At 45.2% G+C, this 24,726-nt stretch overlaps 1 protein-coding gene across 10 annotated transcripts; it reads left to right on the top strand.

Annotated features, from left to right (window-relative positions):
* The first annotated feature begins 3,275 nt into the window (after positions 1–3,275).
* On the top strand, positions 3,276–23,697 carry ZNF202 (zinc finger protein 202). Of its 10 annotated transcripts, none has more exons than XM_060104891.1 (10): positions 3,276–3,382; positions 4,336–4,454; positions 4,657–4,774; positions 6,741–6,892; positions 16,681–17,177; positions 17,853–18,063; positions 18,419–18,573; positions 19,985–20,114; positions 20,666–20,785; positions 21,328–23,697. In XM_060104891.1, the coding sequence occupies exons 5-10, from the start codon at positions 16,776–16,778 to the stop codon at positions 22,320–22,322; spliced, it is 2,013 nt and encodes a 670-aa protein (XP_059960874.1). In that variant the 5' UTR covers positions 3,276–3,382; positions 4,336–4,454; positions 4,657–4,774; positions 6,741–6,892; positions 16,681–16,775; the 3' UTR covers positions 22,323–23,697. The 10 variants fall into 10 exon arrangements, with proteins under 10 accessions (XP_059960874.1, XP_059960883.1, XP_059960873.1 ...); XM_060104900.1 differs by having other exon boundaries at positions 4,336–4,514; positions 18,419–18,507; XM_060104890.1 differs by having other exon boundaries at positions 4,336–4,514.
* The last annotated feature ends 1,029 nt before the right edge of the window (positions 23,698–24,726 follow it).

Raw genomic sequence — 24,726 nt, 5'->3', positions numbered from 1 at the left:
CTGGCCAGGTCAGGCAGTTTTGGTCAGTGTTTCCCCTAACAGTTGGGATTCCATGCTTTCACTGCCGACGGCCTGGGGTTCGGTCTGTGGTTGGGGAATTAGGATCCCGTAAGCCACCTGGCGCTGCCAAAAAAAAAATTTTTTTTAATACTATAAACAAAGATAGAAAATAAGCTATAGAGTTGAAGAAAATATTTTCAACATATATACCAAATGATTAGTATCTAGAATACATAAAGAACATCTAACAATAAGAAAAAGAGCAGGACTTCCCTGGTGGCACAGTAGTTAAGAATCCGCCTGCCAAGGCAGGGGACACAGGTTCGAACCCTGGTCTGGGAGGATCCCACATGCCGTAGAGCAACTAAGCCCGTGCGCCACAACTACTGAGCCTGCACTCTAGAGCCCGCAAGCCATAACTACTGAGCCTGCGAGCCACAACCACTGAAGTCCGGGCGCCTAGAGCCCGTGCTCCACAACAGGAGAAGCCACCGCAATGAGAAGCCCGTGCACCTCAACAAAGAGTAGCCCCACTCGCTACAACTAGAGAAAGCCCACGCACAGCAGCAAAGACTCAATGCAGCCAAAAATGAATAATTTTTTTAAAAAAGAAAAAGAGCAAAAAACCCAATAGAAAAATGGGCAAACTCATAGGAAAACTACAAGTTACCAATAAACATACAAAGGATGTTCAGTGTCACTACTGTTAAAAAACAAAATTCAACCAAGTAAATTTTGAAGATCTAATTGGCTTTATTCAATGATTCATGAATCAGGCAGCATCTCATCCAGTAAACAGAAGGGCAGTCCGAGGGGTTGTACAAAACGGAAGGTTTTTTTAAAATAAATTTATTTATTTTATTTTTGGCCGCATTGGGTCTTCATTGTTGCACGCTGGCTTTTCTCTGGTTGCAGAGAGTGGGGCCACTCCTCGTTGCAGTGTGCAGGCTTCTCATTGCGGTGGCTTCTCTTGTTGCAGAGCACGGGCTCTAGGCACGCGGGCTTCAGTCGTTGTGGCACACAGGCTCAGTAGTTGTTGCACACGGGCTTAGTTGCTCCACGGCATGTGGGATCTTCCCAGACCTGGGATCGAACCCGTGTCCCCTGCATTGCCAGGAAGATTCTTAACCACTGTGCCACCAGGGAAGCTCAAAACAGAAGGTTTTTATAGGCAGAAGGAGGGTGCAGTTGGCCCTCCATATCTGTGGTTTTGGTATCCATGGATTCAACCAACGCAGATCGAAAATATTCAGAAAAAAAATTCCATAAAGTTCCAAAAAGCAAAACGTGAATTTGCTGTGCCCTAGCATCTATTTACATAGCATTTACATTGTATTTAGAACTATTTACATAGCATTTACATTCTATTATATGTTATAAATCTAGAGATGATTTGAAGTATACAGGAAGATATGCATAGATTTTATGTAAATACTACACCATTTTATATAAGGGAATTGAGCTTCCATGGATTTTGGTATTTACTGAGGTCCTGGAACCAATCCCCTCCCCAGATACCTGGACAGCTGTATTAGCAAAAGAAAAAAAAAGGGTTCTTTCAGGCCAAGCTATCTTCTTTGGGGGTAAGGGAACTGCAGGGGTCTTTATCATACAGATCACCTCACTAGTGTTGATGAAGTAATTTCAGATTGATTATTTTAAAGATCACATTTCCGGGAAGAGTTGAAACTTCGATTAAGTCTTAGTTTGCTGTACTGGAGGCAAATGACTCTACATTGGGCTTATTTCTTTTTAACAATATTAATTATGGAAAAGTAAAGTAAAACAATAAGACATCACTTTTACCCAACAGATTGACCAAGATATACAAATTTGGCAACATGAAATAATGGCACAGATATGGGGGGAAATAGTCTCATACACAGCTATTATGTGTATACATTTCTCAACATTTGTCTCCTAGTGATATTTGCATGTATGCATGCAGAGTATGTTTATTATAGCATTGTCCATAATAACAACAATTGTAAACAACATATATTATCACTAAGCGAATGGCTATTCAGAGTGTGGAATGTTATGCAGAAAAGTAGAAGGAATAAGGGAGAACTGTACATACTGTGGACAGATCTCCAAGGCCCTTTGCTAGGAGAAAACAGCAAATTGAGGACTCCAACAGGAACACATACATACACATATGCACACACAAAATACTATATATTTTCTATTAATACATATATGTATTGTATGTAAAAGTACAGAAAAATGTCTGGAAGATAAATACAGGTTCATAAGAAGAAACTTTCGGTGAGAGAGATGAGGAAGCCAGGGTTAGTAAAAAGTCATTAGCTTTACCTGTAATGTTTTAAACGTTTAGAAGAACAAATTTATGTATTACTTATGAACTTAATACTTAAAAATATTAAATGAGATACAAAGAGAAAACATCTAGCACACAGCAGGCTCTCATGAACTGTAAATTCGTCTCTCTCCACCAAAAGTGATTAATACCTTGGGTTCACACACAATAACCAGATCCCACCAATGTGTCCCATGAAAATAAAATGTGTAAGGCATAGTCCAGGAAGAGAAGGCCCTGACATGGCACGTGGAGAGTGGTGACTTAGGGAGTGGAACAGAAGGAAAATTGGTACAGGTACAGGCAGAAACGTCACTGCCCACACAAAAATGAACAAATGAGATCAGGGAAGATAGTCTCAAAGTAAAGAAACACAAAGAAATGCCCAAGGAAAATACAGGAGAACCGTGATGCCATAACTATTCTCTTACTAAGCTTCCACTAAGCTCCAATCAGTTCACATGCAATGTAACATTTAGCCTGCACAGTAACGGTATTACTACGCCCATTTCAGAAGATGGACACTGAGGTTCAGGTGTGAATTTGTCGGAACCCCTACAACTGACGGCGACTACAAGAGCCGGTATTCAAACCCACAACTGCTCTTTTCTACCATGCTTCGCCGACAATGCAAAGGAGAAAAAAATCAAGAAAAACAAGTCAAGATATTAGGCATCAAAATTAAAACAAAGACCCAAAACAGAAAGGAGTCCCCCTTGCAGAAGGTACGTGTGTTAATCGAGGGCCCCCCCCCCACCCATGCAGAGAGGGGCGGGCGAGCGGGCGGAAGCTGTCTGAGGCACCCCGACCCGCTTCCCCTGGGAATACGACGACTCCACGAGCTAAGGGCACAGAGAGACAAGCAAACCTCCCAAAAGCCTAGAAAGGCCCCAGCGCGGCGAAAAGGCGGGGCGAAGGGCAGCTTCCGGTTCCGGGCGCAAAGGCCCCACGTGTTCCGACCCGCCAGGCCCCGCGCGGCTCGGATCTGGCGGCGCTGCTAGGGCCGGGAGTGGGTTGGGGAGAAGCCGGGGCAGGGGAGGAGCCGCCGGAGCTGTCGGAGCCGTGAGTGCTGGGGGCTGGGCCGGGCCGGGCCGGGCCGGAGCGGGCTGAGCGGGGAGGAGGGGGAGGGGTCGGAGACCCCGCCCCCCTAGAGCCTGGGGAAATCGTACTGTCCTGTGGAAGGGGTTGGCGGCAGTATGTCGAGGGGGCTGAGGCGTAGTGGTCCCCGTGTTTCCTGGCGGCCGAAGCTAGAACCTTCGGGTACGTGGAACGCGCTCCACGCTTCTTTCTTTGCAGCCACCGCCCTCCGCCCCCTCTTGAGGCCTGCAGAAACGCAGTTAGTTCGTACCTCCTTCCCATTGCTTCCGCGCCAACTGGCCACCCCCCCCGCCCCGGCACCGTGGGAGGAGTGGTCGAGGTCCCTTCATTTCTCGCAGTTTTTTACCCCACCTCTCAGCTGGCTCGAGATTCCCCCTGAAGGCTCCCTGCCCAGGCGAGCCCCATCACTTGCCACCACTAACTACGCCGCAACACACGCAGATACCCTCAGCCGTGATTTTATCACCCGTGATTTTACCACGCGTGATTTTATCGCCCGTGATCGTGCTAGGCCTTGGAGACCACCTGGCCTGTGGCTTTTAAGCTGCACCGTGACGGACCCGAGCTTCCTCTCAAGCCAATGACTACAGTCTCCACCTGCAACTTTCCACCCCCACCCCCTAACAGCCAGTTTGGGCACTTTTCTCGACACCACCGCTACCCTCAGCGGGAGTATATGGGGCCTGCTTCTTACCTGGTTTCGCGAAAAGTTTGTTAGTTTGTATGCCAGGGATTTGCTACCTTTTTTCAGAAAGGTGCCAGCCCGATTTTTATTTTTCTGGGCCTTGATGTTCTTGTCTTCTAGGCGCCTTGATAACCCTTGTCTGCCTTGGTCGTGGGGAGCAGGGCCACATCCAGGCTCTACTTAGAGGCTAGGCTTAGAACTGTTGCTTTTTCTCTCTGTCCGCATTCTGCAGGTGACACCCAGGGCAGCCTCACTCAGAAGCCACAAGGAAAGCTAGTGGAGTCCCTCATCCCTCCAACTTCTCTTCCAAGCTGCCCCATGGCCCTTGATCCAGAAAGCCACTTCAGAAAGGTTGTGGGACAGCCATGGGAGGCTTGTTGCTGGGAAATGTATGACAGCGGAACAGTTAGGGTTTGTAGCCATTTGTCTTGGGTAGCTTTCTGCTATTACTATCTCGCCTAAGAGGGTGGGCAGGCTTGGAGGGAGGAAGGAAATTTTTTTCTCCTAGGACTAAGCACCTGGGATTCATAATCTTGTCCCCTTTTTCCTCCAGCTGTACCCGTTTTGCACTCTTTCTGTATACCATATTGCAGTAGACAGTCATTTCAAGGGCACAGCAAGGTTTACTACGAAGTGAGGGACTCTTGGGCATTATAAACTATGCAGATGAGGTAAGTTACAGGTTTACAACATTTTTTTTTCAGGCTAATTTGGCACAGACGTAAAACACACATATAGCAGTCCTAGACTCCTTTCCTCCTTTAAATTTGGCCAGCACTGGAAAAGTTGGATCCCTTCTGCTCGAACCTCAGATTTATCTCCTTTGCCTTGGGTACTGGTCCTCAGACTTACCAAGCATCTTAAACCCCTGAAGGGCTTGTTAAATACAGATTACTGGGGCCACCCCCAGAGTTACTGATTATAGGTTAGGGCTGGGGCTTGATCATTTGCATTTCTAACACGTTCTCTGGTGCTGGTGCTGCTGGTCTGGGATTCCCACGTTGAGAACCACTGCCTTTGGCCACACTTTTTCACACAAACATTGCAGTGGTTTGGACATCAAAAGACCTGTGTGTGAGTACTTCTGTGCTTGAAACTAGTATGATGATCTTGTATGGTAACTTAACCACTTAGGTCTGAGTTCTTTGATTTGTAAAATTAAGAAAGTGTACTTCAAAAAAACTCCAAGTGCTACATTATCTTAAGCTGAATTAAAGCTGAAATACTGGTGAGTTTTTTCCCTTGATTTTCTTAATTCTCTTGATAGGAGCTTCTATTTTTATCATATAGCTTATACCCATATTCTAGGTTTTTGCTGTGAGTTCCTAGTATGCCAAAGTCCCTGCTATTTTTTAACTACATGTTAAATTCTTTAAGGTCAGGGCCTGTGCTTTTTTCATCTTCTTTGCCCAGCACCTTGACTTCTATGGGACACACAATTGATACTCAGTAGATACTTCTGGGATGAATGAACTCCATCCCTGCCTTCTTCTCCTCTTGGAGAAGTTTTTCTCCACTAATCCTGTGTAACATAGTAAAGTAGTATATGGCTGTGCCACCTGATTCCCTCAGGGGATTGGAATAAATGCTAATACCAAATTCCTGTAACTGTCCCCAGAAGTCCTGGCACCCACTGATTCTGAATTTCAGTGTCTATATTCAAGTTGGGGGAAGAGAAATCAACAGCTTAATTAAATGCAACACACATTTATTGAGCATCTTTTTAACCAGGTGTTTGACGAAGTGTTAGGAACAGGGAATATAAAAATATATAAGGAGGTCCTTGCTTTCAGGGACAGGGCTCACCGTGGGAGACAAAAGACACTAAACAGTGGCCCAGAGGAAGAATGGCATCTACTTTGGACCATGATTTAGTCTGCAGTGGAAACCTGATACCCCTCAGATTCCTGTGGTCCAGCAGGCATGGATCCCATCCTTCATCTCATCATACGCAAGGGAGCCTTGGGCAAAGCCAGAGGAAGTCATCTCGATACAGAGCAGGGAGTATCTTGACAGAGAATATTAATTAAAAACTAAAAACATAGTGAATGACTTTTGAAGTAACTTCTGAATTATCCATATTTATACCTCAGGTCAAGCTATATTTATAAAATATCCTTTTTTTTTCTTTCATTAAATAATGTTTCCTCTGTGTGATTGGCATTGACTGTGTTCATTGTAGTGAATTAAGTGTATTTGGCTAGTTTAACTCTGGCTTCCAGATAAAAGCTGCTGCCCTCATTAGGGTGGGTGTCAGGTTTGGTGATCACCCTTTTCCTACTTCAGATTAGTTTGTGACATTCTGTTTTAAACTGAGGCATGTAGATTGGCCTGCTTTATTCAGGCCATTAACCACCCCTGGGTAAAAACCCGTAAGTTTAAAAAGCCTAGTTCCATGTTGGAGGTTAACCAGTATGATCATGGTGGCAGGGTATGTAATTCTGGTCTCAGAACCTGTGTTTGGCCTCTAGCCCTTCTCAACTCTTGAGTAAATTCCTCTCACCATCTTCAGGCTAATACATTATGGCCCAGGTACTCAATAAAGAGGCCACATATCCTTGTACCCCTCAAAGCCCCTCTATTACCATCAAAAAGCTGGATAGTTTCTCAAAAAATGATCCAGCTCTCTGCCTTTAGGTAGAAAATCATCCCCATTTTCAAGATGATTTGATGTGACTTGTCCCAGATGACACATCTCTAGGAGGTAGAACACAGCTCATCCACCTCTGAAGGCAGAACTATCAACAGCGATCCAACACTGCCTCCTGGGCCTGTGTACATACCTGTAGGTATGTACTGTTTAGTGTCTTTTAATTGAAAATAAAGTGAATTGTTACAATTTTTATAGCTTTATTTAAAATTTTCATGTTTATATTTACTCTCAATTACATTTTTATACCTTGATCCTAACTGCAAAGTCTACAAAATTTAGTGGCAGAAGATATTTATGTCTTAGCCTCCTCTGACTCCCTGTACCACCCACTAGTTACTTGGCTTCTCTTTTTATTTCTTCCTGTCTTCCTCTTTTTTACACCTTATAATCTTTGGGCTACTTCTCCCGTTGCTACTCAAATCTAGTGAAGAATCACTGAATAGAATCTTAACTAAATCTATGTTGACTCTAACGAAGGAAGAAAAAATTTAAATGGCAAGAATATCTTAAATAGTTTTTAAACATGGTTTGAAGCACACTGATCATGATGTATTAGAAGGCAAAAAGTCAGTGAAGGTATTCCCTTTCATTTCTTCTGCCTTTGGGGTTAGGTTTTCAGAGGGCCCCTTGGGTATACGTGCAGACCTCGGATATATTGCGGGTTCAGCTCCAGACTGCTGCAATAAAGGGAATATTGCAATAAAAACAGGAATTTTTTGGTTTTCCAAAAAACTGTTTACAGTGTACTGTAAAGTTCTCTTTACACTGTACTGGAGTCGACTGATTAAGCAATAGCATTGTGTCTAAAAAAAAATGTATATAATTTAAAAATACTTGTTGCTAAAAAATGCTAACCCTCATCTGAGTCTTTAGTGAATCCTAATCTTTTAGCTGGTGGAGGGTCTAGCCTTGATGTTGATGACTACTGACTGAAGGGTGGTGGTTGCTAAAGGTTGGGGTGACTGTGGAAATTTCTTAAGACAACAATGCAGTTTGCGGTATTAATTGACTCTTCCTTTCATGAAGCGTTTCTCTGTGGCGTGCAGTGCTGTTTAATAGCATTTTACCCACAGTAGAACTTCTTTCAAAACTGAGTCAGTTCTGTCCAACCCTGCTGCTGATTTTTCAACTAAGTTTATGTAATATTCTAAATCCTTAATTGTCATTTCAACAATCTTCACAGCATCTTCACCAGTAGATTCCGTCTCAAGAAACCACCTTCTTTGCTCATCCATAAGAAGCAGCTCCTTATCCATGAAGTTTTTATCATGAGATTGTAGCAACTCAGTCACATCTTCAGGCTCTACTTCTTATTCTAGTTCTCTTGCTATTTCTACCACATCTGCAGTTTCTTCCTTCACTGAAGTCTTGAACCCCTCAAAGCCATCCATGAAGGTTGGAATCAGCTTCTTCCATACTCCTGTTAATGTTGATGTTTTCACTTATTCCCATGAATCACTAATATTCTTCATGGCATCTAGAATGGTGAATCCTTTCCAGAAGGTTTTCAATTTACCTTGCCCAGATCCATCAGAGGAATCACTGTCTATGGCAGCTATAGCCTTACAAAATGTATTTCTTAAATAATAAGACTTGAAAGTTGAAATTACTCTTTGATCCATGGGCTACAGAATGGTTGTTGTGTGAACAGGCATGAAAACATTAATCTCATTGTCCATCTCCATCAAAGCTCTTGGGTGACAAGGTGCATTGTCAGTGAGCAGTAATATTTTGAAAGAAATTTTTTTTCTGAGCAGTAGGTCTCATCAGTGGGCTTAAAGTATTCAGCAAGCCATGTTGTAACAGATGTGCTGTCATCCAGGTTTTGTTGTTCCATTTATAGAGCATAGGCAGAGTAGACTTAGCATAATTCTTAAGGGCCCTAGGATTTTCAGAATAGCAAATAGCGTTGGCTTCAACTTAACGTCACCAGCTGCATTAGCTTCTAACAAGAGAATCAGCCTGTCCTTTGAAGCCAATCATTGACTTCTCTCTAGCTATGAAAGTTCTAGATGGCATCTTCTTCTAGTAGAAGACTGTTTTGTCTGCATTGAACATCTGTTCTTTATTTTAGCCACCTTCATTAATTAGCTAGATCTGGATAACTTGCTGCAGCTTCTGCATCAGCACTTGCTGCTTCATCTTGAGCTTTATGTTACAGAGATGTCATCTTTCTTTAAACCTCATGAACCAAACTCTGTTAGCTTCAAACATTTCTTCTACAGCTTCTTCACCTCTCTTAGCCTTCATAGAATTAAAGAGAGTTAGGGCCTTGCTGTGGATTAGGCTTTGGCTCAAAGGATTGTTGTGGCTGGTTTGAGCTTCTATCTAAACCACTAAAACTTTCTCCACTTTCTTATCATTTGTGTATTCACTGGAGTAGCACTTTCAATTTCCTTCAAGAAACTTACCTTTGCATTCCAACTTGGCTAACTGGGGCAAGAGGCCTAGCTTTCAGCCTGTCTCATCTTTCAACATGCACTCCTCACCAAGCTTAATCATTTCTAGTTTTTTATTTACAGCAAGATACATGCGATTCTTCCTTTCACTTGAATACTTACGACCTTTGTAGAGTTTTTAATTGGCTTAATTTCAACATTGTTATGTCTCAGGGAATAGGGAGGCCCAAAAAGAGGCAGAGAGATGGAGGAACAGCTGGTCAGTGGAGCAGTCAGCACACATTTATTGATTAAGTTTGCCATCTTATATGGGCATAGTTTGTGGCACCCCCAAAACAATTAGAACAGTAACATCAAAGATCACTAATCACAGATAACCATAACAAATATAGTAATAATTAAGCTTGAAATATTGTGAGAATTATCAAAATGTGATTACATCAAGTGAGCAAATGCTGTTGAAAAAATGGTACTGATAGACTTGCTTGTTGCAGGGTTGCCACAAACCTTTAAGCTGTAAAAGAAAACAAAACAGAAAACACATCTGCGAAACGTGATAAAGGTGAATCGCAGTAAAATGGGGTATGCCTGTACTAACTGGGTTTGCCTCAGGTTGCCTCTTCCCAGTTAGAGGAAGGGGACAGGACTGTGATACTGGTAAACAGAAGTATCGTACTCTGGTCTTAGGCAGGAAAACCTATCTTTTAAGTTTTCATCCCATCTGGTTCCAAGGATCTCGTTTAATCTTAGCTTATAAGTGCTTTCAAAGCAAGAATTCTCTCTTGGTTTAACACTTTACTTTTTTTAGGGGGTCTGCACCACGCAGACTGCAGGATCCCAGTTCCCCGACCAGGAATTGAACCCGGGCCACAGTAGTGAAAGCGCCAAATCCTAACCACTGGACCACCAGGGAACTCCCTTAACACTTTACTTTTGATGTAACAGTAAACAGACCAAGATTTTCCCTGTGCATTAAAAAAAATTTTTTTTGAATTATGATGAAATAAAGGACTGTTTGATTATCATGTAAATCTTCTTCCCAAAAGTATTTAAAGCAATTTGAAGGAAAGAACAGATTATATAGAGCATCTGCCATATACCAAACTCTGTGCTGAGCGATTCTGTGCATCACTTCATTGATCCTTAAGACCACCATATGAGGTAGGAAGTATACGCCACATGTTGAAGATTGGACTGAGGCTTAGGGAGTGTCACCTGGCTAATAGGTGAGGAGAGGGATCCAGACTAAGGCTCCAGAGCCCCTAACCATTATGTGGAAAGTATGGGTAAACGTTTGTATAAGGATAAGTAACAGTAAAATGAAAGAGTCTTTCCAGTAGGAGGATCATAGTGGATAGTCTTTAGTTTTAAAGAACACTACAGGAGTAGAAAAGGGCAGTTAACAATTTTTATTAGCTGATATTTTTCCCTAGAGCAATGAGAGGAGCAGTTGCAAGCGTCTGGTTAGTCCCAGCGATCATTGATTCAAATCTCCAGGCTCTGGGCCTGCGTTAGAGTCAAAGAGGAGAAGGGAGACTGGAAAGAATTTAAATGTCTGCTGAATATCATCATTCGAACCTCTCTGATCACTGTTTTCTTCTGAAGATTAATTATTTGCCAGTAAATAGAGCCCATCTCCCCTTTAGGAAGATGCTATAAGACTACAGACCTTGTCATTTAGGGTCCAGAAAGATCACTCCAAGTAGGAATAACATTTTAAGATAGAGACCCAGGTATCTTTTCACTGCCTGCAGTTTTCTTTTCTGGTCTTTAGGGTTGAGTTAGGGCCTTAACTGGCACAGGACCCACTCAGATATGGACAGAGACAGCTGGACCACAGACTGGAGAAAGGTCTTGCCTTTCCCACATCTCCTCCGCAGTCCTGCCCGAGACGTCCTAGAAACACTGAAGAGGCTAGGTGGTGGGGCCAGCCCAGGCCGAGGCTTGTGAAGCGTCTCTGCAGACATTATTTTAGAGCCTTCTGGAAGCAGGTCTTTCACTCTTCCTGGCCTGGCCTCACGGTCTCTCTATAGTATCCTGTTGTTGGGTTTTTATCTGTCACTGTGGAACCCTTCCAAGGACAGACACTGAGGGAAGGCATTAGAAGGCAACAAATTACAAGGCAGACTTGCAGGGTAACCCATCCCATAAATGGCGGAATAAAATGCAAAGCCCATTTTCTGTCTCTGGTACTGACACCTGACATTTGCACAGCACGCTCTAGTTCACAAGCTCTCATAGGTCTCAGCTAATCCTGAGAGTTAGGAGAGTTGTCTGAAGAGGGCTCCACCCTTTACAAGGGCTCTTGTGTACCTCGTCTCAGGAAACCCTTAGAGCGGTTCCAGGTTTGTGGGGATGTGGGCTGGAACGTACATCTTTGGATACCTAATCCGGTACGCTTTTCACAGCACTGCCCGCCTTCTCTTCCTTCCCATCTATTGCCCCAACAAGGACAACTCTGCCTCCCCTCATTCTGCTGTTGCTGATCCTTTGTCGCCATCTCATCTTCCTAGGCTGCCAAAGTAAATACAAAACAAGCAAAGGAAATCTCAATGCGTGATTTCTGAAGAGCATTTTAAATCAGCAGGTTTTATGTGATGCTGTTATATTCTTTTTTCTTTGGAGAGCAAAGCCCTGTAAGAGCAGGAACCCTCTGTCAGCGCATACTTTATAGAATCTGTAGTAGGGCATCTCGTGGACTGTGCTACGTGAAAACAGTGAGAGTTCCTAGCCTGCTTTGCTGGGCAAGTTCTCAGATTTTTAAGTTAATAGAAATCCCTTCATTAAGCCAGAGACCCTGAGTATCAATTCCATCTTATTTTCCTGCCTTGCAGATGTTGGGGGGATTGTCTGGATAAATAATCAGTGTTGTAGTTGTGTTAAATTACTTGATGTCTGGTTTTCTGCATATTAAGGTTGATTCAAATCTTCAAAGGAAAATGATTTTTTTTTCAAATGCACAGCTTTGTGACTTGTATGTGGATTCTCCCAAGGCAGCCTGAAGGTTCCTTGTGATGAGTTGTGTTTTCCTCACTTCAAGAACCACTAAGAGTATTCTGTTTTACTCACAATCCAAATAATAAGTGTTTTTTCCCTTATTTATTCATTTGTCTGGCACACAGTTTGCTGGACAAATGAGTGAATAAGAATTAATAAGATATTGGATCTGTCCTTCCAGAGAAAGACTTAAAAAGACTTAACCGTGGTCTCTGCCTGAGGACCTGTTGTGTGACAGGCCTTGAGCTGGGTGCTGTGTGGCCCTGCCCTCGGAGCTTTATGGTCTGGTGAATTAAACAGGAGGATGAACGATTCTTACCACACAAAAAGTAGATATATGTGTGCTGCGATACAGGGTCCAAGTTCCTGTGGGAACAATCTGGGAGGACCAGGGAAGGCATCTGGGGAAAGCAGATCTGAAGGATGAGTAGAGTTAACCAAGTGAAAGGGGTAGAAAGGGTTTCAGGCAGAGCGGACAGCATCAGGAACACCTAGTGAGGGCATAGAAAAGAGATACCGCAGTGTATTCGAGCAGCAACTTTCAATGCAGTAGCAGTCGTGGGAGAAGAGAGGTGGGCAGGGGCCAGGTCTTGCAGGGCCTTGGGAATCAAATTCTAAGGGGTTTAGATTTTACCCTGTGGACAGTGTGAAGCCATTGGCCGACTTTGTATGTTAGAAGGGTCACCACTCAGACCTTACCGCAGCACTGCAGGTGGTATTGATGTGGATATGGCTCTTGCCCATTTTTAAATGCTTGCACTCACCTGCCTCCCTGCCCCCAAACTAAAGGTAAATGTCTAGGTTCCAGAAATAAAAGCTGGAGGAGTGAGCACAGTCTAACTCTACCACAGCCCGAGGAGATTTCAAACCAAAATAAAGACTTCTAGAGTTTGGGGTTCTAATACCTATACTCCAACAAGGAGATATGAAAATGGGGCACTGGTGGGAATGGGGGAGGGATATAGAGTTGAATATCTGCCAGCCTGGAGCTTTGAAGAGCTACTCCTTCCATGAAAATCTGTCTACTGATCAAGCACAAGGGCAAGGAAGTGTAGGCCTCCATAGCCTTGGGTGGGACAGAAATCACTCACAGGCTTAGGCCTAAATAAGACACTATCAGCATAATTCAGGAAGACTGAGAAATTAAGATATTGAAACCACTAGTACTTGGATGGAAGCAAATGAAATTTCATTCAAAGGGCTCACTTCTATAACCTAGGGCTCTCCCAAAGAAAACGGGCATAAAACGTAAAAAAAATTACAAACCACCTGCAATAACAAACCACCATGAGATAGAGCAGATGTAATAAGTAGGTATATAAGCACAGGAAGATCTGTAAATTACGGAACTATAGATCATGAGATTATGTAGTGAATGTTTGCGGGTAATGGAAAAATGAAATAAGCTTGAATGAAAAGTTATTTGAGATACAGATTTAAATAATGAATAATTTGGTGGTTGATGGGCAACAGCACATTAGACAGCATGTTACAGCTGTTAAGAGTGGATCGTTGACCTTGAAGGTGGACCTGAGGCAGTTGTAGTGAAGCATAAAAAGATTGGAAAATGAAGAACCCTCAGGTTGCATGTGGAGAGTGGTCTGGAGGCGGTGGCACCTGGAAGTCCACTGGTAAAATGTGAACCAAGCGGTTCGTTCCACACGTAAGTGCCAGTGCAGTCGTAGGGGCCGAGGATATCGTCATTTTTTAAGAGGTCCTATCAATGTCTTTTAGTGGGTCATAACAGCTTGACTCGGGGAATGGCAGTGGAGATGCGATGCATGAATTTGAAAGATTTAGAAGTAGGATTAACAAGATTTGGTAAATAAAAAAGAGTAGAAACTTACGGAGGAAAAGATTGATTCTTACTGTTAATGTAGGAAGAAAACTTCCAAGTGGAGGCTTATTCATTTAGATGCATTTATTGTGTGCTTTGTTATAGGTATTGGAAATTGATTGAAGCACAGTCCCCTACTTCAAGGGGTTTCAGGGGAAAGATGAACGATGGCTGTGTGATGCGGCAGAGTTTGAGATACAGATGTGTCCAGATAGCTAGGGAAGCAAAGTGATTTCTAACCAGGTCTAAGGGCAGGGAGAATGGGATCAAAGAAAGCATCTCAGGAGACATGAAGCCTTACCTATCTGTCTTTTTTTTTTTTTTTTTTTTTTCTTTTTGCGGTATGCGGGCCTCTCACTGTTGTGGCCTCTCCCGTTGCGGAGCACAGGCTCCGGATGCGCAGGCCCAGCGGCCATGGCTCACGGGCCCAGCCGCTCCGCGGCATATGGGATCCTCCCAGACCGGGGCACGAACCCGTATCCCCTGCATCGGCAGGCGGACTCTTAACCACTGCGCCACCAGGGAGGCCCTCTATGTCTTGAAAGATAAATAAGTTTAACCTAATGAAGGGTAAAGAGTTGGAAGGAACAGCATGTTCAAAAGCCAAAGAGCATAGACCTTTTGTGTGCTTTACATGCACAATGTGCATGTGTGTGTGTGTTTGAAAGGACTGGAGAGGAAGGCAAAGGAATAACAAGATGAAGGGACTTCCCTGGTGGTCCAGTGGTTAAGACTCCACGCTCCCAATGCGGGGGCCCGGGTTTGATCCCTGGTCAGGGAACTAGATCCCACATGCTGCAACTGAAAGATCCTGTGTGCTGCAACTAAGACCTGGTGCAGCCAGATAAATAAATATTTTTAAAAAAAGAAACCCAAGATGAAGGTCAACCTAATACATAATACTTAGAATTCCAAGACAGGAGTGATTGAGTATCTTAAGTAAGGAAGGGACAGGACCAGATTTGCCAAGAGCAGTCACTCATGTGATATGATGAATGGTAACAAAGGTAGCAAACTTGGAGACAGATAGCTCACATTTAGAGGCAATTGCAGTAATCCAGAGGAGAACTGATTAAGACCAAAACTGTAAATCCTGGGAATGAAGAAGAGGGGACCTGTTGAGAAGAAGTAGGAACACACGTGAAGCATTGGTGGCGGGAGTTTTCCATACAAAAGGAACAGACTTTTACAGACTTGGAGGCCTGGAAAGACACCCTATTGTAGGGAGGTCAGCAATACATTCATTATAGCAGGTGATACAGAGAAGAGGGGAGGATATGAGGCTTGAAAAATAAGTTGGGGGCCGGTTGTGAAGGGCTTCATGTACCATGCCAAGGATTTTGGAACTGATCTTACTAACAGTATGAAGTTATTATTTTTAAATGTTGAGTGATGCAGTTGGAACTATTATTCAGAAAGATAATGGTTAACATTGGGACACCATCACTCTTTTAGGCACTTCACAGATATTCCTCATAGTAACCCTATTAGATGGATTCCATCCTTACCTCCATTCTGTAAAGGGGAAACAGGCATAAGGAGAGTAAGAACTTGACCATGACCCCACATCTAGTAAACAATAGAGCCAGGATTCAAACCCTGGCAGTCTGACTCCAGGACTCTCTCTTAACCTCACATGCCCTAAGTGTTTCTCAGCTAGGATGCACATCAGAACCACATGTAGCATTTCTAAAGATACAGTTCCCTAGATTGACTTGACTCAGAATATCCAGAAGAATGATGTGTGATACCGTGTTTTGCAAAAGCTCCACAGCTGAGTCTGTTGCGTTTTGCTCCTAGCTGAGTACTGTGGGGATCCCAGTTAGGAAGTTATGGCAGTAGTCCAGGCAAGAGATGGGGGCCCAAACTAAATCAGGAGGAGACAGATTTAGAGGCTTAAGAGGTACAATTGGTTTAATGAGCTGTAAGCAATGGGTAAGATTCAAAGTTGAATCCAAAGATGATAAAGTTGAGTGTTTACTTAACAAGTGATGATCTCAGCCAAGAGGATTACAGGAAGAGGGGTGGATTTGGGAGTAGGAATCGTGAATTTAGTTTTGAGCACTTAGTTTTGAGGGTCTGTAGGTCTTCCAGTTAAAGATGTCTTAAGAGGAGGATCGCTTTTGCGGGTGCTTATGTGCCAGCCACTGTGTGTAGGTGGCTTTCTTTGCTGTTATCACATACAATCCTCTCAAATCTCTGAGAGTCCCCAGTTTACAGAATAAATTAATACGGAGTGTGATTCAGTTCACAGTGAACCTCCACAGAGCCTTCTCTAATTCAGCCCTGTCCATGTGTCTCTTCTCAGAATATATATCCTAATATATATGTCAGTGTGTGTGTGTGTAAAACAGATTGTGGTCAGTACCACGTTTTTAGCAGGCAGTTATGAATGTCCTTTCTCCTAGCCATTTTCCTTTTAGGTTCCCATATTTCATGATGTAGAAATGCAGTGTTTTCCTGTTTTTCTATGGGGTGTGAACCTTGCCTAGGAAAAGGAGTGGGAGAACATACCTTCAGGCATAGCTTATCCTATTCCAACTAGATCTATTTACAACATATGGAGATTAGGGGAAAGGGGATTTAAGTTTGGGAGTGTTATGTGTACAGGATTATGATTGAGCTCAGAACTGTTATTCCTGTGTATACGTTCATGCTCATAGTGTTGTCTGTCTTTGCGTCTCTACCCAGGTCCCTTGGGAGAAACTCCTCGAGGTGCCCAGGCTGAGACGGGGGGAACGACAGTGTGAGTTCTCGATGGTGTGAGACCACCCCAGAGCCAGAGAATGGCTACAGCCTTGGAACCGGAGGACCAGGATCTTTGGGAAGAAGAGGGGATTTTCATGGTGAAATTGGAAGATGATTTCACCTGTAGGCCAGAGTCTGTCTTACAGAGGGATGACCCTGTGCTTGAGACGTCGCACCAGAACTTCCGGCGCTTTCGCTACCAGGAAGCAGCAAGCCCTCGGGAAGCTCTCATCCGACTCCGAGAACTGTGTCATCAGTGGCTGAGGCCAGAGAGGAGGACAAAGGAGCAGATCCTAGAGCTGCTTGTGCTGGAACAATTCCTTACTGTCCTGCCCGGAGAACTGCAGAGCTGGGTGCGGGGCCAGCGGCCAGAGAGTGGCGAGGAGGCCGTGACGCTGGTGGAGGGTTTGCAGAAACAACCCAGGAGACCAAGGCGGTGGGTGAGGAGGGGGAGTCCTGATCTGTGTGATGTGGAGGGGGTCTATTTGCTGGAAGGATGGCTTTAGGGGTAGGGCTCACATAAATTACCCCATAAATTGAATTGGCTCTGCCCTTGGGTTGTACCTAGATCCATAAGCTCCATGGGACAGAGGAGTGTGTGTGTGTGTGTGTGTGTATGAGTGTGACTTCCTGGTTCTTGAAACACCTGCCTAGGGACCATCTCTGGGGCCTCAGCACGCAAAGGTGATATGGCTTTGGTTTTCCCTTTGGATGTTGAACCTCCATTTCCTGGGGAGGAGAATTCCGTGACTTCCTCAGAGGTTCTCAGCCCCTCAGTGACAGATCCCCCTTTCAGGACAACAGACAGGGAAGCACACAGCAAGGCAAGCCGCAGGTGGGGTAGGCGAAGATGGGAAGGATGGGACCTCAGAGCCCTGGTGACAGGCAGGGTTGAGGGAAACGAGAAAGCAGGGCAGTATCTGAATGTCCCCCCTTGTCCTGGCGAGGATAACCTCAGCTCCTCCTCGCACACCCCAGAGGGACTGGACTTTCCCCTCCTCGTCTGGGTCCCTCTGGGTGTTTTCCTCTTGGCAGCTTCTCCTAACATAAGCCCTGATGACAACCAAGACTTTCCTCCTGACTCCATGGTGACTGGAAGTTGGAATTATTCCCAGGTGACTGTCCATGTTCACGGCCAGGAAGTCCTGTCCGAGGAGACAGTGCATCCAGGAGCAGAGCCCGAGTCACCTAGTGAGCTTCAGGATCCTGCACAGAACTTGACCCCCGAGGAGTCCCATGAGGAGACCACACAGAGCCCAGATCTGGGGGCACCAGAAGAGCAGAGCCTGTGCCAGGAGTTGGAGTTCCAGCCCCTGCAGGAGAGCGGTGGGAGCCTCAGCAGGAAGGGGGGATCGTGGCAGAGTGAGGGGAGGGGGATATTGCTCCCATACCAAGGAGGCTGGCTAGATCATAAGGGGAGGAAACCACAGAGCACAGGGTGTTGAGCGGAGACAGTACTAGCTAGAGTACCCGTAAGCAGGGCTACCTTGGATAGCACTTTTGTTGGTTATTCTCCTGGCATTCCCGCAGTGTTACAGGTGGTGGCGTTGGGATGACTCAAGCCGCCCTTAGGCCTGTGTCTTGACTCCCACCTTCCCACCAGAGACCATGGGGGATGCTCAGCTCTTTGCCAGTTTTAGGGCTGCCCTGTACACTGCTGATCTCTGCCTTCTTTTCTTAGAGGCTCCAGTGCCCCAGGACCCAGCCCTTCCTGAAGAGAGGAACCCTGGAAACCCAGAGATGGTTGCCCTTCTTACTGCTCTATCACAGGTGCACCCTAGTTTCTGTCTATACCGTGGAGAATTTGAGGAACCGTTGGGCATATACACTGAACAGGTCAGACGGGACACAAGTTTCCACTCTCCTTTGCCAGTTTAAGTTCTCAGTTCTGCATGTGTCTGGAAGGGGAGGAACTGCAGCTAATGAGATCAGTTATAACATCTCAGTCGGATCTGCAGGCTCCAGAGCCTTCTGATTTTCCACCAACCAGAGGGGCTAACAAAGTGGGATTATTTGGTAACACCCCAGTACAACTTTGAAGTTGTCAAGTGAGGGTTTGTTTTTGGTTTTAAGGAATAAACTTGATCGTCATCTGTAAGGATAACTGACTGTCCTGCAAAAACGATTTCTGATTTTGGGTGCTATCCTCTTCCAGGGACTGCATTCAGTCAGGCCATGGCATTCATGAAGACTTCACCATGGTCAAGAGCCCCACAACTAAGCTATGTGGCTGGAGAAAAAAGGAATAGAATTCATCCTTATTTTTTATTTATTTATTTATTTATTTATTTATTTTGGCCGCGCTGCGTGGCATGCGGGACCTTAGTTCCCTGACCAGGGATCGAACCCGTGCCCCCTACATTGGGAGTGTGGAGTCTTAACCACTGGACCGCCAGGGAAGTCCCCATCCTTATTTATTTATTTTTTTAAATAAATTTATTTATTTATTTTTGGCTGCGTTGGGTCTTCGTTGCTGCATGTGGGCTTTCTCTAGTTGTGGCGAGTGGGGGCTACTCTTCCATTGCTGTGTGGGGGCTTCTCATTGCGGTGGCTTCTCTTGTTGCGGAGCACAGGCTCTAGGCGTGCGGGCTTCAGTAGTTGTGGCTCGTGGGCTTCAGTAGTTGTGGCTCGCGGGCTCTAGAGTGCAGGCTTAGTAATTGTGGCACATGGGCTTAGTTGCTCTGTGGAAGGTGGGATCTTCCTGGACCAGGGCTCAAACCCGTGTCCCCTGCATTGGCAGGCAGATTCTTAACCACCGTGCCTCCAGGGAAGCCCCCCATCCTTATTTTTAGATTGTAGTCTAGCTGAAGAAGAAAGTCCTATTTATGCTGTATAAACTATATAAGTGATGTGTGATTAGGTAAGGTCAGTTAGGGAAAACTTCCTGGAAAAGATGAATTTTTGCAGAAATGTAAGTAGCACTAAAGTGTAAAATAGGGAGTTGAATGATGACTTCTAAGACCTTTCTTGTATTTTAAACAATATCCTCAGAAAGAAGAACATAGGCTGGTGCTGAGGGAAAAGTAGTGGGATTGGAGGGAGCAGGAAGCGGGCCAGTTGCAAAAGCGGAAACTTGGGAAGCAGCGACAGGATGAAACTCAGATGTCCTGAAAGGGAACCAAGTGTCCCATTTGAGTTTCTTTGTCTCCTGGATGGATTCTGCCTGTACCAATGACCTTTATTCCAGGAACAAAATATGAGCCTCCATAAAGCATGACATTTTAGTAGAATCTTTGTGTCGTTTCAGGGATTGGTAACTTTCAAGGATGTGGCTGTATGCTTCTCCCAGGACCAGTGGAGTGATGTGGATCCAACACAGAAAGAGTTCTATGGGGAATATGTCTTGGAAGAAGACTGCGGAATTGTGGTCTCCTTGTGTAAGGAATTTCAAGTGTTTCTAGAGTGTCCTGAGCACAGAGATCTTTTTCTTGTTGGAAATTGAGGGCGTCTTAGACCTTAGATTGTACGTACTACACTTCTCTTATGCCGACCCCACCAGTGACACTGAAGGACAGCCGAGGAAGATGGTGTCCTTCGAAGTTAGAGGGAAGAGAAAATGCCTAGAAAGTAGTTGGAAACCTCTAACAAGAAAACAGCTGTAATACTATAGTTTTAGTATGAGTTTAAGTTTAGTGTGAGTAGGTAAGCATACCAGTTTTGAAACAGGCAATAAAAGTTGGAGACAATCTACTTACTTGAATAATGGGGAAAGAGGGTAACATTGACAGCTGTGTGCTTATTGAGTTACTGGTGAAAGGCAAGCGATATGCAGTACTCATCAGAGGTGCTCAAGCTAAAGAGACTGAAGGTTTGATGGGCTGACCTGCCTATGTGATTGTTCTGCAATCTGCCAAACAGAAAAGATCTGCTCTTGACATGGGGAACAGTTGAACCAATCGTGATGTCCTGTTTTCCCTCTCTTGAGCAGCATTTCCAATCCCCAGACTAGACGAGATCTCCCACATGGAAGAAGAAGAGCCTTTGATCCCAGAGATCCCAGAGGCACAGGAGCCTCAAGAGCCAGAAATCCTGAGTTTCACCTACACAGGTGAGGAGTGACAAAGGGAATCTGTCCCCCGAGCTGGCAGTTCCTCTGGTCAGTGTTTCTCTCGCCCTCTGGGGAACCCCTCTCACTGGTTCTTCTAACATGTCAGCTGACAACACTGTCTCCCTCTGAAGCCAAATTCTTCTATCCTTTTCCCCTCTTCACACCTATCATTGGTTTGAGGGATCTGTAATGCAAAATGGTGACAGACAAAAAAGGGGAACTTTTGGAATTGCAGCTATACCATTGTTTAAGCATTCACGTAAACGCTTGATCCCCAACCTCCATATTTGTGAAAGGAGGATAATAATGTTTGTCTACACGAAGGCTGTTGACAGTGTGAGATAGCAAATAAGAAAGTGCCTGGCACACGACAGGCATTCAATTAACTGGTTATTTCCTTCTTCCCAGCCTCTACACTTAAGAAACATGGGTTTCTCTCTATACGGTCTTGCCCTCCCAAAACTGTTCAAAAAGCTCTCCATTGTGCACAAGGCATCATTACCTCTATAATTTCCTCTTTTCTCCTCTCTCCCTTTCTACAGGAGATAGGAGTGAAGATGAGGAGGAGTGTCCTGAACAAGAAGATCTGAGTTTGGAGGATCTACACAGGTCTATCTTGGGAGATGCAGAAATTCACCAGACTCCAGATTGGGAACTAGTCTTTGAGGGTGATCCAGGTAGACTTAACGAAAGAGGATTTGGCACAAATATTTCTCAAGTTAACAGTTTAACGAATCTTCAGGAAACCATGCCTGTCAACCCCCTGTTAGGGAGACATCATGACTGTACTGTATGTGGTAAAAGTTTCACTTGTAACTCCCACCTTGTTAGACACCTGAGAACTCACACAGGAGAGAAACCCTATAAATGTATGGAGTGTGGGAAAAGTTACACACGGAGCTCACATCTCGCCAGGCATCAGAAGGTCCACAAAATGAGTGCTCCTTATAAATATCCCCTAAACCGGAAGAATCTGCATGAGACCTCCCCTCTGGTCCAGGTTGAGAGAACTCCACCTGTTGAGAAACCCTACAGGTGTGACGATTGTGGAAAACACTTCCGCTGGACTTCAGACCTTGTCAGGCACCAGAGGACACATACGGGAGAGAAACCCTTCTTCTGTACTATTTGTGGCAAAAGCTTCAGCCAGAAATCCGTGCTCACAACACACCAAAGAATCCACCTTGGAGGCAAACCCTACTTGTGTGGAGAGTGTGGAGAGGACTTCAGTGACCACAGGCGGTACCTGGCCCACCGGAAGACGCACGCGGCCGAGGAGCTCTATCTGTGCAGCGAGTGTGGGCGCTGCTTCAACCACAGTGCCGCCTTTGCCAAGCACCTGAGGGGACACGCCTCCGTGAGGCCCTGCCGCTGCACCGAGTGTGGGAAGAGCTTCGGTCGGAGAGACCACCTCGTGAGGCATCAGAGAACACACACTGGTGAGAAGCCGTTCACGTGCCCGACCTGCGGGAAGAGCTTCAGCAGAGGCTACCACTTAATCAGGCACCAGAGGACCCACTCAGGAAAGACCTCCTAGCCCGGTCCCCACGTGCGGACACCTGCCTTCGACTCTTTCCCAGGGGTGGTCTGGGAGAAGCCATCTTGTCGGCCTGGGAAGACCTTTTCTAGGGAGTCTCCCTCACCTGCCCAGATGTGCGTTAGTAACCTCTTCCCACAACTAGATCACCCCACCCCACCCCCCCAACCCCCCGGGCAGAACCTCTCAACCTTCTTCTACACCTTGAGGAGATATTCTTCCCAAAGTTCGCCTGAATTGAGGCCTCTCCGTGACTGGAGTGCTCCTGCCTCGACCTCACAGGTGTGAAGTAGGAGAATTAGAAGACTTAAGAGGTTGTGTTTACTATATTTGCCCCCAAATAAGCTGTTAACTATCCTAAAGACGCCTAACACCCTCAAGTCTAAAGTGGCCCAGGACAAGTCCTTAGGTTTGGTAAGGGACCAGCCTTTAGGATTCTGTCCTTCCTGGGCTCAAATCTTAAAGCACACAGCCCTGAACTCAAGGCAGGAGACCTGCATCCTGACGGCTCTGCCACACTTTCACAGGTTAACTGTACAACTCTCTCACTGATACACTTCTTCACCATGCACTTTCCTTTGATTCTCGGGAGAGATGCGAGTAGTGGTTGATGGGCAAAAACATCAAGGCGGCTTCATGTGGACCTTGTCAGGCTGCTCCCTTCCCCATTGTCGAAATGACACCAGGTGCCAGACACAGCTTGAAAGGGGAGCCTAATCAGAAGCCTCTTTCCTTGTGGGGGTTTTTTCTTGTTAGAATGCTCCTGCCTAGCCCTCCTACTGTTCTGCCAGTCTCTTGGTTTTGTCCCTAGTGCTTATTCCGCCACAAGTGAGATGTAGCATTTGGGTGCTGAGGGATTCAGTAACACCTAATTAAAACCACGTTGAAGTCATTTACATTTCCACATATATACAAGCCCACCCACCCAACCCTCTTCACATGAGTGTGTGAGGGGATTTGGAAGTGGTGTCCGCTTACAAAGGCACTGTCATGATTGTAGAATCCTGATTGATGGGATCACTTCACTTACATGAAGAAAGCTGGAGAAGATCTGAGCTCCAATTATGGAAACTTTAAGCAAAAGCTGTTGCTGCTGGCCAAGGCCATCCAGACTGTTCTCCTGACACCCCACCCCATCTGCCCTGCCTCATTCTCTAATGTCAGGGAAACCTGGGACCCTGAAGAATTTACCAGGAGTAAAGGCTTTCATGTATTTGCGTTGTTTGCTTTTTCTTATGTGATTTCATTTTCATGTAATTAAGAACTAAGGAGTAGAATCTCATGGCCCAAGGATCTCTGTTGCCTGGTAAAGGTTCCATGGAGGTGAGGCTGAATAATTATGAACCTCACCGCCTCTGATTGTGTGGGAGCGGCAAGGACTAGGGAGACCATCCTCCAAAAATGGAGCACGGGGTATGGGATTAAAGCATGAAAAGGGAGACTGCCTTCTGTGCTGGTTTCTTCTGCTCTGTTTCTCGACCTATTGCATGCCAGCATTCACCAGAGGAACGTGGGTGGGATGACAAAGCCTAAGCTTAACAGCTCAACAAGGGGATTCTCATTCTGGTCAGTAATGATGTTCCAGTTGACTGGTTTGGTTTTAACTCCAGTCATCCATTGTCCTTCTGGAAGTATGCACACATGAAATTTTAGAAAGTAACACGGGCAGCCAAGTTCCCTGGTTTCTAGGGCTTTCCATTTCACCCATTCACTCTCCAGAGCCTCAGGTTCCTGAACTTCTAAAGATCATCCATACTCACAAAAATCTGGGAGGACATGGTAGTTTTCCATGAGGATAGAGAAGGCTTGGCATGCTTAGCAGAGCCAAAGGTGGAATTGAGGTAAGAGCTGTGTCTGGGGTTTGCTGAAGAGACTATCCTAACATGCAGACATTTCTGAGCCATTGATCTAAGGTTTAAGCACAGTTTGTCCTGGGTGAAATGGCACAGCATAAAAAAATAATTTCCCCTAGGTTATAACATTTATGGAAGTTGATAAAAATCCTGGAGGTAACAGAACAAATTACTTTTTTTTTCTATTTTTTTGCGGTACGCGGGCCTCTCACTGTTGTGGCCTCTCCTGCTGTGGAGCACAGGCTCCGGACGTGCAGCTCAGCGGCCATGGCTCACGGGCCTAGCCGCTCCGTGGCATGTAGGATCTTCCCGGACCGGGGCAGTCCCCTGCATCAGCAGGCGGACTTTCAACCACTGCGCCACCAGGGAAGCCCAACAAATTACTTTTAATTCACTGATTTGTCTGCATTATTGCAATAGGTGAAAATCTGTCAAGAGAATTATACATAAAGGAAAGTTTGAGAGACAGTGCAGTGTGTTGAAAAATCAAATAGTTCTTTTATTGCTGATCCTCCTGCAAAGTTTCATATGCTGACACTAAATCTCTGGTC

The sequence above is a fragment of the Mesoplodon densirostris genome, chromosome 7 (assembly GCF_025265405.1).
Source record: "Mesoplodon densirostris isolate mMesDen1 chromosome 7, mMesDen1 primary haplotype, whole genome shotgun sequence".
NCBI lineage: Eukaryota > Metazoa > Chordata > Mammalia > Artiodactyla > Ziphiidae > Mesoplodon > Mesoplodon densirostris.
Note: the sequence above shows the minus strand (reverse complement) of the source record. Positions and strands in the feature narration are given on the sequence as shown.